Source organism: Phaethon aethereus, assembly GCF_964289735.1.
Source record: "Phaethon aethereus genome assembly, chromosome: 1".
Taxonomy (NCBI): domain Eukaryota; kingdom Metazoa; phylum Chordata; class Aves; order Phaethontiformes; family Phaethontidae; genus Phaethon; species Phaethon aethereus.
The window spans coordinates 23,146,095-23,160,567 of NC_138575.1; the positions used below are offsets into that span (position 1 = coordinate 23,146,095).

Here is a 14,473-nt window from a genome sequence, read left to right on the forward strand (position 1 = left end):
CCAAACCTTCTCTTTCCTGGGTGCATCCCCCGTTCCCTTGCCTCTATCTCCCTCCACCGGCTTTCCTTTCCTAGTGCCTGCAGCACCCGCTCCTGGCACCGGCGACTCTTCCTGCAGCTCCGAACTCCAGCCATCCCCATCTGCCTTACTGAGAGCCACCACCTTCCTCCGATCCAAACCCTTCCCGAGGGACAGCAGGGTGCCCAAGCACTGCGCTTGCCTCTTCAGGTGGGCGTTCTCAGCCACCTCGGCCCTCAGCTCTTCCCTCAGCTGGCGCAGCTGCTCGGCCTGCTCGCTCAGCAGCGAGCTGTCGCACCTCAGCGCCAGGACCTCATTGCGAGCCACCTGCAGATGGCTTTGCAGGCTCTGGATACACTGCTCCTTCTCCTCCAGCAACGCCTGCAAGGCCTGGGCCAAATCAAAGAGCAGCCACTGCAGGGCTGAGCACTTCTTGTCCCCCTTAGGATGGTAGACAGACACGTAATTCAGCCAGAGCCTTTCCGCAGCTTTCAGGGTGGGGTCCTGCGCCACGACCTTACAGTCCCACGGGTCTCCCCCGTGCTCCAGCATAGCCTGTACCAACAGACCCCTCTCCTCCTGCCCCGGGGAGCTTTCCGGCTCCTCCTTCTCCTTCGATTTCCCTCCCCTCGTTAGCCAGGACATCTTAACACCGGCCAGCCCAGGCGAGCGCTGAACCGGGATGGCCTCGGGCAAGCCCACGCGTGTCGCGCCGCCCCCCCCTCCTCCGTGGGCTCTCCCGAGTCAGATCCAGCGCCCGAGGCGCAGCTGAGGCAAACGGACCGCCCGACCACTAACGGACGCGGCACCAGCGCACCGGCAAAGCGCCCGCCCCCCACCTCGCTCCGCGCCCGCCCGGCCGCCCACCCCCCACGACCTGGTGGCTGCTCCCGCCAGCTGCCCCTCGCGGCGCCTCCAGGCGGGCCGCGGCCACGCGCCGCTCTTTATACACGCCCCGCCGCGCACCGCCCCCCGCCACGCCCAGCGGGGCGACGTCCCCACCCCTTCGCGGGGTGGTGGGCGGGGCTCCCCGTGGGTGGGGCTCCGCCGTGCCGCTGCCCCGCCCCTCAGGCAGGCGGATGGCCGCGGCGTTGCGCAGCGGCCGTCGCTTCCCGTTGCTGTTGCTGCCGGCGGCGGCGGGCCTGGGCCGGCTCGGTTCCCCGGGCGCTGCCATGCAGCAGCCCGCCGCTCTCCCGGCACGGCCGGGCGGCCCCGAGGGCGGTGCGCAGGCAGGCGGCGGGGGCTGGCTGAGCGCGCTGCGCTTCGACAACCTGGCGCTGCGGTCGCTGCCGGTGGACGCCTCGGAGGACGGCGGGCCGAGGGCCGTGCCCGGCGCCTGCTTCTCCCGGGTGCGGCCCAGTCCGCTGCAGAACCCGCGGCTGGTGGCTATGTCGCTGCCGGCGCTGGCGCTGCTCGGGCTGGAGGCGCCCGCGGCCGATCGGGAGGCGGCGGAGGCCGAGGCGGCGCTGTACTTCAGCGGGAACCGGCTGCTGGCGGGCTCGCAGCCGGCGGCGCATTGCTACTGCGGCCACCAGTTCGGCAGCTTCGCGGGGCAGCTGGGCGACGGCGCCGCCATGTACCTGGGCGAGGTGCTGGGCCCGCGGGGCGAGCGCTGGGAGATCCAGCTCAAGGGCGCCGGCCTCACCCCCTTCTCCCGGTAAGGCCCCGCGGGGCGGTCCGCCCGGGGGGGAGCGCGGCGAGGGCCGAATAGCCCGGTGAAGCTCGATTTTGGAGGAGCAGCACCCCGGTGCCCCCGCGCGAAAACGCCCTGCGTGGCGAGCTCGCCGTGCGGGGGAGGCCGGGGACGGGCTTCGCTGCCCTAGCGAGGCGCTCCTGCAGCTGGTTTGTGCCGAGGGTCGCTCCCCTCCCCGAGGCAGAGGCCATCTCTTAAGCTCTCATGTTTTTGTGTTTGGGGTTTTTTTGTTTGTTTTTATCTTCGCTGCCGCATGTATGATGCTTAAATGCCACGCCAGAAGGGGGCAAAATTTTCCTCTGGAAAATAAGGCTGTAATTGCATCTCCTTCAATTATCAATTATCTCCAATCAATCCTCCTTACTTCTATTGCTGGTTATCCTCCTCTGAGGTTTTTTCCCACTTTAGGAGGATGCAGGCCGTGATGAAAGCGGGGACAGCGGTGCGTGGTAGCCACCTGGCCGCTTGCTGCCGTGTTCTCCTATGGCCCACGCAAATGGGATTTAACATGCGGGTGTTTGGTTGGTTTGTGCTGCTGGTCCTTCTGCCTGCTGCCAGCGGTGCCTTTCCTCCATCCTCCCTGGCCGTGGGAAGGAACGGTGGAAAAGCCGCCAAAATGCGATACTGACCAAATCCCTGCAAGGGATGGGTATCTGCTGTAGTCAGTTTAGCCTGCACCCCTTTAAATCTTTAAGGTCATTTTTCCCACTTGCATTTCCTTTATTTCCTGTTCCAGCTGTGCACAGCTAGGTGACACCATAGTGTCACACATGTGGTGCTCTTGAAGGCCTTCTTCAGGTCTGTGAAGGTTAAGGAAATCAGAGTGAAATCCCAGATACAGCAGTTGCGTTGTAGGTCTGCCCTGGGCAGCTGTCCTGCTTGCATGTGGCTTATGATGTGCTGGGAGCACGGCCTGAGGTCCACCCGCGCCCATTCTGCGTACCTGATATCTATTAAATAAGCTACTTTGCTGTCTGTTCAGTTGTGGATTTTTTAATACAGCTGCCATGCATGCCTGTATTTAACACCCCATTTCTAGATTAGTTATCCAGAAAGATTCAAAACAATACTATTTTTCAAGAGGATTGACAGGAGCCGTTTTATTAAGAGGAAACCAGTGACTTATTACATAATAAAATAGCTATACTTGTCCAAAATCTTTTAATTTTTTGAAAGACTCTACTGCATCAATAAAAACAACAGAGTTAATGATTAGGAGGGATAAGTGTAACTGGAAGGTTTATTTTCTTCTGCTATCTGTGGTCTTCCTTGCAAGTGTGTTGTGTCCGTCTAATTGAGCTTTAAGAGAACTTTGAAGGTCCAGCTTTTGTTCTCAGATCTGCCACTACTGTATTGTGTGACTGTGGACAGAGCAGGTCGCTTTTTGGCTTTTGTTTCCCCACTGCGAAGGAAGAGACAGGAGTTCCTGCTTTTCTCGTCTGAAAACTGTCCATGTCGTCTTGTTGCAGACAAGCTGATGGTCGGAAAGTCCTGCGGTCGAGCATACGGGAGTTCCTATGCAGCGAGGCTATGTTTCACCTGGGAATACCAACAACGAGGGCTGGAACATGTGTGACATCTGACTCAAAAGTTATCCGTGACATATTTTATGATGGGAATCCAAAAAAGGAAAGGTGTACAGTTGTTCTGAGAATAGCTTCTACATTTATAAGGTAGAAGCCTGTTTTGTTGGGGTTTTTTATTCTTTTAAAACAAAGCATAGCAGTCTTTTAAAATACCATTTTAAGTGTATTTCCTTAGCAGCACCATTTGCATGTTTCTTGTTCTGGAGGCTTGGAACTCTTTTGCTGGGCTGTAGGAAGCTGCTTTTTTTGTCCAGTGGATGGAGTGAGCTGGTGTCTTTGCACACAGACAGATAAACACTGAGGATGCTAGCCTGGTAGAAAGAACTAAGTTCTGCACACCTCAGAAGAGATTTTTCATGTTTATGCCTGCACAGAATACACGCTTTTTTTTATGTTGGTAGTGGTGGATTATAGCTCTGCCCTTAATTCCAAAGCTATTCTAATGTAGTACTGTCAAAGTTTGGGTGTACTTTCCCTGCCTGAGAAGTGTACGAGGTTTCTGCTCGAACACAAAACTTTAGGAATTTCAGGAAGCTGCATTACTTCTTCTAAGGTAGCAGAATATTAGAGGAAGGTGGGGCATAAGGAATATGTGCATGTATGTGTCCATATGTGTGCATGTGTCTGTATATATACACATGGAAAAATCTATCTTACATGCTTGATGTACAGTCTAGTATTTATAATAAGTCCTATTCCTGTATATTTACTCAGGATAAGAATTTTTCTGTAGAAGTGGTTGTAAGAAACTTTAATGAGCTGGTCTTCGGTACTGGCTGTGGTCTCAACCTGTCAGTGTAGTTCACCGTGGATGTATAAGCTTCCTTGCATTGAGTCACTGAGCCTCGCTAGGTTCAGTGGCAGAATCTAGCAGGTCTCTTTTCTCAGTCAGTTGAAGGATTGGTGTTAAGAGATGATGAGGTGTTATTGCAAGAACAGTAAATGTTTTTGCTACATGTAGTATCAAATGAAGTTAGTAGTATCAGATAATACTAAAACATGTTGTTATTATTTTAAAACAGATTTGGTTCTTTTGAAATTTTTAAACCTACTGATGAATACACAGGACGCAAGGGTCCCAGCGTTAACCGAAATGATATTCGAATACAGATGCTTGACTATGTGATCAGCACTTTCTATCCAGAAATCCAGGAGTCTTATGCAGACAACACTATTCAGAGGAATGCTGCTTTCTTCAAAGAGGTAAGAAGGATGAGATTCTCTTCCTAAATCCATAGCGGTCATCTTTAGGAACTTCATCAGCAAGCAGAGGTGACTGGAGTTAGTTAATACCTTGTATCATCCAATTGCCTGAACTATTCTTTTCTTTCAAGAAAACACTCCTAATAGAACTTATTGATGAAAGCAATGTTGATATTGATCGAACCAATGAAAGCGGTTTAACCTTTTTAATAGTAAATCATGATTTCTGTGCTCTGGGAGAGCTTCCCAAGACCTGTATCCATTTACTGAGAGTATCTTAGACTGCCAGGGGGAATTCTGGCCCTGACTGTTAGATGATGAGTTGACTGTACCAAGACATCGCTTGCAAGGCATCATGGTGTAAAATATTGAGAACGTTGAGTTACTTCTTGTCTCTCATTTTCCAAATGACAAACGGGAATGTTGACTGCAAATCACTTTTAACTTCGGGCTTTAGAATTGAAATGTTTAAAGGCAGTCAAGCACTGCAAAGGCTTGCCTGAGGAAGTTGCAAAACCCCCAACTTTGGGAATGGTAAGATCAGGTGAGAGAAATATGTCTGAGATGTGGTGTAGTATCAGGTCATTCTGCAGTGGCCCAGAGGAGAGGCTGCATGATTACTGAGAGACCCATTTTGAACCTGTTTTCAATTACTGTATAAATTTAGACCCTAACAGTTACTGGACATCCATAATAATCGAAACTATAACATTAGTGGATGTAGAATTGCTATATTTCTCTTTGAAGTAAAATGTAGCTAAATTAATTGGTATCTACACTTTATCTCCTGAACATACCTTTTGCCTCACTGTTGATACTGTATTTCTATTCTTGACATTGAATTTATATTGCTATATTCCTTTGTTTCAGTGAGCAAAGGAAGAATTTGGGGTAAGGGAATAAGATCCTTCTCTGTATGTTTTAGTGATTAGTATATACTAACGCTACCCTTGCAGAAGGGATCCAGTTTGAAATTACTGGAGAACTATAATAAAGGCTCTGATTTGGATAACCTGAAGTTAAATAATGTTACAACCCAAATAAGAATGTTATAATTAGCCAATAAACAGAATCATTAAAATAATACCACAGTCTAATACAGTTGTCTATGTAAAAGCAGTTGTGGTGCTTTGAAATCTGAAATGATCTGATAAGGACTCAGGGAATGGCTGCAACGTGATGCATGTTGGTAACAGACCAATAAGAGGTTTGGTTGGTTGTTTTTTTGTTTGGGTTTGTTTTTTGTTCGGGTTTGTTTGGGTTCTTTTGCTTTAACACAACCTGTGCATGCTTGCATTAGTTCTTCAAAAGCAAGCTGTGGCTTGGTCCAGCACTGGGTTCTGAGGAGTTTAACTTCACCGGACAGGCCTATTGTGTTTGAGTGATTGGAGTTGATGAGAACTGTGGCTTCTCAGCCGCTATGTGCATGTCCAGCTCTGTAGCTGATGGCATGTTTACTTTCTGACGGCAGAAAAGTCATGGGACTGGGGGATCTTTGCATTCTGCCTCTTTCTGCTCTTGGCTGCTTTGCCAGGCCCAGTTACTACTGGTTTCCTCCCCCCATCCTGGCACCGTTTCCATATTGCCCCGTCTCTGTTTTTTTGTTTGTTGTGCTCCTCTTGCCTGTGCCTATCCGCACTCCATTCCTGTGGTAGCTTTGCCTCTTCATCTTTTCTCTCCTCCTTAGTGGAGACTTTCTGTACCTTTCTGCACCTGAAGAGCATCCCAGTCCCTTACCTGATTTGACAAACACATCCATCTTTTTTAATAGTGAGGAAACTGCTGTCAGCTCAACTCTAACGTGTTTTATCTTTCTTTCTGCACTGTGGAAGAAATGGCGGGGGGGAAGTAAAAGCAATTGCATTTGACAGCACTGGCTAGAAAGCAAACACCATTACCTGTACTTCTCAAATAATTTGTAGGTGTTGTTTAAATTTAAATGAGCACATCCTTGAGATAGTGCTCTTATTTATATGTACACCATGCTTGTTTTCTGGTATAGCTAGCAGTAGAAAAATGTGATCACAATGAAAAAGGTCAAAGTGAGTGCAGAGCCACCTCTTTCTAATCAATGTACCCATCTTTGAGTGGCACCCAAGCTTTACTTGCTTTCCGGTGTCCTCATTAGCAGGGTTTCTTTTTTACCAGAACACTGTCAGCGTGTGATGCATTCATATAGAGACATCCAGCAGTCATGAGCTGCCTTACCACTGGAGTGCTTTCATCCCAACCCTGCCGGCCAGGATTTTTTTATTTTTAACTTTTGCCCTCTTCCTGGCACAGAGCCATTGTACAGGGTGTGTCTCCCTTACTTGGGGTAATGGCATGCCATTAATCAGTTTTGGACACATGTAGCTGGCTGCTGACTGCCCCGTGAACCAGCGTTCAGAAGAAATGGGTGAAGTACCTAACACAAGAATATTGTAAAAAGTAGAAGCGTGGGATCTCAAGGTGAACTGAAAACTTGCGTTCCAAGCATTGTCTGTGGTTTTTACTACCTGTCAGATTATCCCAGGGCAAGATTTTCCTAATTTTTCTTCCTTACCTGACTGCACGTGTTTAAAGAAAGGAAAATGGAAAAATGCTGGGTTTGAAGACATAGGCATAAAAAGAATGTTTGCTCTGTTAACTAGATCATTTTTTAAACTTTAATAAAATACATTTACACCGCAGCCTGGAGAGAATAGTTGCTTTAAATTTCTGTGCGCTGATAGCTATTTGGGAAGTTGAGTGATTTTTACCTATGAAAATAGTTTTGATTTAAAAGTTTTAGCTAATGGCTACATAATTTTTTTATTTACAGCAGTTTAGTAAAGTATTTAGAAATACCTAGGTTTATTTAAAAGTCAGGTTAGCTTCCTGAATTTTGGATTTCATAGGGCATATCTGGTTGTAGTTGACAGGTAGGCTACTTTAATTAAATAACTAGAACTATTTTAAAATATTTATTTGAAGACGGGGGCAGATGCAGTGATGGCAGTCAAGGATTCCACAACAATAACTCTCAGTTAAGCAACAGAAAAACTCTGGTGAAGCATGTGTTCAGTGAAGAATTGCATTTAAATAAAATTATCATTCCTGGAATATTTTTACTTTAACCTTGTAGCTTTTTTCCACTCTCAGCAAATTGAGGGAAGTGCTTATCAGTGCTAAAACTTGTTAGCAGGGAGTAATTTTTCCTGTAAACCACTTACCTTCCTGTAAATCACTCCTACATACCAGGTAAACCAAAAGACTAACTTTACATTGGGCTTTGTTGTATATAGTTAATTTTGTTTCTTAGACTTTGCTTATTATTTCTCCTGCCTCAAGTTAAAAGGTCTTTAAAATTAGTAGTAAGCAAAATAATATATTTGTATAATGACTAGAATAGTACACAAGTCTGGTAGACAGTTTACTTTATTCGAGCGTTCTGCCTCCAGTATGTTTTAAAGCTGTCCAGTTGACTGTCAAGCATGGAAGGAAAGAAGAGGAAGCAAACAGAAATGGGAGACTGAGAAGCAGGGCAGTTACAAACAGGAGGAGAGAGGCAAGCTGACCTTAAGATATTTGTGTGTATGGCATACTGCCAGAATCTGCTTCCGTTGGAGCTGTAGGAACATCAGTTCAGACTAGGAAATGCTTGGAAATACGTTAATGTGTTGGAAGTACATTGTGTTGAAAAATTAAAAAAATAAAATTCTCTTTTAGATAACCAAACGGACAGCGAGATTGGTTGCTGAATGGCAATGTGTTGGGTTTTGCCATGGTGTGCTGAATACAGATAACATGAGCATAGTTGGACTAACCATTGACTACGGCCCTTTTGGATTTATGGACAGGTCGGTGTGACATAATTATTTGAAATGTGCATATGTATTTGCTGCTGATGTTCATGATTGCTTTAATATTTTAACTCTAAAGTAGATTTATGAACCCTCTTTATGGCAAAGTAGATTAAGTTAGTTTTAGTTGTCCTGTAATTATTCTTTTCAACTTCTTTTTAACTGTATTCACAACATCTCTTAACTGTTAGACTGTTCTTGTAGCCTGTGGGGTTTCTTAATGTTTGAGAGGGCAGGAAAATATCTAATGAGGTAACTTTGGGAAAAGAATCAAGAAGGAGTGTTCCCTTTAAAATTTTTTAGTTTCCTAGAGCAGGCTAAAATAAAAATACTTCTCACAGTATTGGTGTCCAGATGACTAGAAGAATGCTAAATATTTCTTCATTTGTAGATATGACCCTGAGCACATTTGCAATGGTTCTGATAACACGGGGCGCTATGCTTACAACAAGCAGCCCGAGATTTGCAAGTGGAACCTGGGGAAGCTTGCTGAAGCTCTAGTTCCAGAGCTGCCCTTGGAAATAAGTGAACTCATCCTGGAAGAGGAATATGATGCAGAATTTGAGAAACATTATTTGCAGAAGATGAGGAAGAAATTAGGCCTAATCCAGCTGGAATTAGAAGAAGACAGTAAGCTGGTGTCTGAACTCCTCGAAACCATGCATCTCACAGGTTGGTGAAAAGCATGGAAGGTTATTCTTTAAGAGGCCATCAATATCTATAATCAAACCAAAATGTAGTTTATATCTTGACCTTACAAGATAGCAGCCTTGCGCAACTACATTGTCATCTGAGAGGAGAACAAAATACTGAAAAATAGTAACCTTCTGGTGAACTTTGGGCAGTTGTTGCCTTGTGCGGGGCACCCCTGTCTCACGTTTGCACCCTCACTGAGGGAGCAGTTTATTTACCTCTGCAGAGTGGTGACCTGTACTGCTGCAGGGGGCAGTTAGGAAGGAGGTATGGGACCTGTTTTTCTGCTGATTTATTAGTCGCATTACTCATAGAATTCACTTTTTCAGGTGGAGACTTCACAAATATTTTCTACTTGCTGAGTTCATTCTCATTAGACTCTGATCCTTCAAAACTGGAAGATTTCTTAGAAGACCTTACAAGTCAGTGTGCTTCTGTGGAAGAACTGAAAGTTGCTTTCAAGCCACAGATGGATCCAAGGTAATACTCTTCTTTACTTAAATGCTTTTGGCCCATGCTTTTAGTTTCATTATAACGATAATGAACTCTGCATGCTACGTAATATTTGACTAGTTTTAAATTTGGAAGTTTCACTGTTAAGTAAATGCATCACGATGTACAGCAGTGCAGATTCTTGTGTGCTTTGTGACTGGTGAAGTCGCTGGTGAAATGCTCAGCAGTGCCCTGCAGCAGTTGGCTCTTGGGCTGAAGTTGTCTGAGCACTTGTTTGGTCTTCTGACGGGGAGGGGATTCTTTTTCCCCTCTTTCTCTGCTGTCTCTGCTGACTAAGGCCATGAGAGCGCCAGATGGTGAAGTGATGCAGAAATATTTTATACAAGAAATGGATTTGAACAATAATGCTACTGTGTTCTGCCAGTGTACTGTCAGCAAATAATCACTTTCATCCACCAATGTTCTGGGCTAAGTATAACCTAAATGCACACTTCAGGCTTTGAAAACTGTGTGGTGCTGCCCATGTTCCATTTGATGGGCCACATTCTGCAGTCCAGCTACTCTGAGCATGGAAAAATAGTGAGTTTTGTTCAACTGCTGCTTATAACAGTGATTACAGCAGTTTCTCACTTTTTGGAGCAGTGGAAAACAGGGACTGAGTGTGACCCATTGATTTGTCACTGTTTTTTCTAGCATCTTCCCAGACGGGGGAAAAATATTGAAGTCAGGATATTTGGGGTACATTTTTTCCTCTTTCTCTCTGTTTAAATTCTTCAGTTTTTTCTGTGTGTCGATATCACAGTTAACAACTCATGGGAGGCAGGGAGCTGAGAAAATGGACTTCTGGACTTCTGTGAAACTTGTTCATACAAGTTTGGTGTAACGTGAAGAAGCCATTGTCATTTTTGAGATATCATTGGTTATTTAAGTTTTTGTGGCGGTACACTAAACCGAAAGGGAAGTAAATTAAGGTGGAGGATACGGCTTATTTAATTAAGTTCCAAGTTTCAGCTACTTTGAAATTGTAAGCAGATTATCATGCAATATGAAGATAGCTAGTGTGATAGCAATGAGACAATTTTTTTAAACACTGCATTCGGGCTTAGAGGAACGTGAAAAGTAGCTATAGATCATCATGATATGGATGTAAAGCTTTGGAGGAGAATAGTACTGTGTTAAAGTGAGTGTATAGCTGATTTTTTTTTTATCACAGCACTTGGGTATGGTAGAGCTGGGCATGTCAGATGTGTAAATCAGATTTGGTTAGTACTTTATGTAAACTCAGAAATAAAAGCACCTAGCTTATCTCTGCTTACTAAAAGTAGGAAAATATAATATGATATAATGAGTTGTTTGTTTTGAGGCCAGGGAATAATGTTTCTTTTCTTCCTTTGTTTATAAATGCATTCATAGAAGGAAATAAGAATACTTAGTGTATTTTGATACGCGGCAATTTACACTCTTTGGTTTTCTATTTTACTGTATGCTGTAATTAATCCAGGAAAAACAAAAGTTAGCTAGCATGGTATCAAAGAATAAGGTGAAACTATTGTACAGCACCAGCTAACACAGTCAAATGTAAAAAGGTACAATCCTAGTCCAACTTGCAGCAAAATAGCCTGGATATTGTTAGGAATTTATTACCAGAAAGCAGTTCTCATTCTGTGATGTAGACTGGCAAACTAAAAAAATCTAAATAAACATACTGTATCTCAGGTCTTAAATAAGGTGTCTTTCCCCACATCATGTGGGTTTTCATTAGTACTGGTAAAATTAGTAGGTGTTAGGTCCTTATTCTGCATGCTGTTAACAGTATTAATGTTAGGAAAAGAAATTTAAAAAAACCCCAAAAACTATGGATTCTGTATTATCTTGATACCTGAGGAAGATCAAATTCCTTCTTCCAAATTCATTTCAAAGTTCCAAAGGTATTTTGATGAGAATTGCACATCTGAACCCAACTGGTAATTCTGAAAATCTACTGTCTGCGCTTTCTGTACCACAGGAATGTGAATTAAACACACTGAAGAAGGGGGAAGGGACAGTAAAATTAGCATAATTTATAATAAAAACAAGTCTGTTAATTATGAAGTACTGTTATTTAATCTCTCTAGTGAAATCATAGGTTATTGCAAATGTTTTCATATCTACTTTATGGTTGCAAAAAGATGGTTCTTGACGGGCAGCTCAACTTTAATGTCTAATGTGTTTGTTCCTTTTGTTCCCAGACAACTGTCAATGATGCTAATGTTGGCTCAGTCTAATCCTCAGCTATTTGCATTAATTGGAACAAAAGCTAATATAAATAAAGAATTAGAACGCATTGAACAATTCTCTAAACTGCAGCAGTTAACAGCAGCTGATTTACTCAGCAGAAATAAAAGACACTGGAAAGAATGGCTAGAGAAATACAGGTAAGATTTCTTAGTATTCATAGCAGTGTATTTTATTTCTGCATTTTATTTGAGAACAACGTGCCTGTCTCACGAAAGACACCCTTGTCACAAAGAATGTAGGTTGGGAGGTTAGTGGGGGACATGCAACTCAGAATATTAACTACTGCCAAGGTCAGCATCTGTGGTGCTGTGAAAGTTCAAGGGCATCTTTGCATTTTGTTTACTAAATTTTAGGGAGGGGTTGGGAGCATGGAAATCACCTAGCATCAAATCTAGTATTAAAAGTGCTTCAAGAATGTTGGTGTGGATTCTAGTAGAGACTAATTTCAGTTGTGAGCTTTTAAATGCTCAGTAACTACAATTGACTGACCTCTAAGCATTTTATCCTTTCAATTTTTTTTTTCTGAAAGAAAAATCTATGTATTAATATAGAAAGCAAGTAGAATGCTTCCAACCTTAATGATTCTATGATTCTTGATCAACGAGTAACTGTAAAAGAAATCATGGACAGGAAAAGTATGTCCAGACTATTCTAATAGGCATAACTTAAAAGCCTAAAAACTTAGTGTTAGCAGGAGATTTTTTTTTAGAAAGAAAAGTCCTTAGTAGAGCATTAGTTATTTCTGCTGTGTGAATTAGGTCAGGATTGCTTTCCTCACCTGGCTGCCTGTGGTCTTGTTCTCCGGAGGGCTTGTGAGTTTTAGCAAGTATTGCTGCTAAAAGGTAGATCAAACTGCCTCAGCTGTATTTCATCTTTTTACTTTCGTCAGAACATCAAAAGCTTTAACCAATAAACAAGCATAGAAATACTTAAGACAAGATCTGAATATGATGGTTTTTGTGGAGCAGTGCAGAATAGAGCATGCACCAATGTCTCAGTCTGACTTTCCAGAGAATGTGCAAGGTGTGCCCCTTCCCGAGCCTTCTCAGGACCTGCTGACGATCTGTAATGCTGCTTATAAATGAAGTGGTGTTTTGTGTTCTGTTGTCGTGCTGCATTTTATAAACTGAGAGGATTATAGGTGATGTGCTGTTTATTAAGAACTGCAAACTAAGGATCTCAAGGCAAGGAAATGTGTCAACTTTTACGTGTGATTCTTGATCCAAACCAGTTGTTTTCACTTGCTTACTTTCAGAGGCCGTTTGCAAAAAGAAATAGAAAATGTTAGTGATGCTGATGCCTGGAACACTGATCGTGTGAAGGTTATGAATTCAAACAACCCAAAATATATCTTGAGAAATTATATTGCCCAGTATGCCATAGAAGCAGCTGAAAATGGGGATTTCTCAGAGGTATGCTATGACTACTTAACACCTCTCTAGGTTTGTGTCAATGTGTAGTGGTGCTGTTGATTACTGATGTTGTGCTTAGGCGAGATTCATTCTGGCATCTCGGGCAGTAAGGGGACTGGGAATTTACTGTTCAGAAGGTCTGTATTATTTTTGACCTGTAATTTTAATGACTGCAGAACAAAGAAAGGAACTGAAAATCTGAATCTGAACTTCACTAGCTTTTGTAGGCTGATCCTAGGACAAGACACTTACCCTCTTTTACTGTCTTCAGAATGGCATTTACCTAGGGAGGCAGTTGGGGATTAATTTATACTTGTTCCTTGCTGTGCTGAGTGTTATCTTTTACAACTTAATGGCTTTGACGTGTGGAGTTCAGCATGTGGGTTGTTATGTGCAGAATATGGGAAAATTTAATTTATTTTGAGAAATGGCATAACAACTTGTAGTTGATACTTGCATTTCAAGTTATTTGAGCTTGAGTTCCATACAGATATAAACTCAGCTAGTTCTGATTCTACAGTTTTCAGCTTATTTGATATGCATATTGTTCATCTATTTAATATTTGGCTTGCATGGAGTTTGTGTATTAAATACAATATACTCAATCGTTATTTGGTGTCAGGTTCTTTGCATTGTCTTGCCTTTTACTTTCTAAATTCTCATAACCATGCTGTTTTTTCTCTAGGTAAGAAATGTACTGAAACTCTTGGAGAATCCATTCCAAGAAGCAGAACCTTTCAGAGAGGTTAAGGAAGATGCAGAAGAGGAGGGAGCAACTGCTACAGCAGCTGCTTGTGCTCAAGACACCAGAAGCAGACTGCCATATTGCAGTAAACCTCCGCTGTGGGCTTCAGAGCTCTGTGTTACATGATCTTCATAACTGCCTTGTTTTGTTTTCTGCTGTAAACTGAAGACTCTGATCCTCCTTCAGCAGTGAAGAATTCAGCAAGGCAAACATCAAAGTGCTATTAAGTTATTGAAACAACCCTACATTTGGATGTATCTGCAACAGTCCTCAGCTGCGCTTAATTTGAAACAAGCTTGGATCATTGGAACAAACCAATGACCATCGACAGTCTATATATATCAGAATTTAAATGTCTTGAGACTGAAAATCTTTCCTGTATTCATACTGCATTGCAAGTAGAAAGCAATATTTTATGTTGAAGTAGGCTGAATTTCGAATATCCAAATGGAGTTGTTTTTATGTGAAGACAAAAATAGTAAGTCAGGAATCTGATCTGTTTTTGTCTGATGTCTCAACTAATAGTACTTCTAACATTTATTTAATCCTTTCTCTATGCAGGGACTTCT

At 43.4% G+C, this 14,473-nt stretch overlaps 1 protein-coding gene across 1 annotated transcript; it reads left to right on the forward strand.

The window, feature by feature from the left end:
- Positions 1-1,097: 1,097 nt before the first annotated feature.
- Positions 1,098-14,030, forward strand: SELENOO (selenoprotein O; the record flags this gene model as incomplete). The annotated part of the gene is made up of 9 exons (XM_082012857.1): positions 1,098-1,675; positions 3,181-3,384; positions 4,320-4,500; positions 8,191-8,321; positions 8,716-8,996; positions 9,347-9,497; positions 11,699-11,884; positions 13,003-13,159; positions 13,845-14,030. 9 exons carry the CDS (start codon positions 1,098-1,100, stop codon positions 14,028-14,030), a joined length of 2,055 nt encoding a protein of 684 aa, XP_081868983.1.
- Between the last annotated feature and the right edge of the window lie 443 nt (positions 14,031-14,473).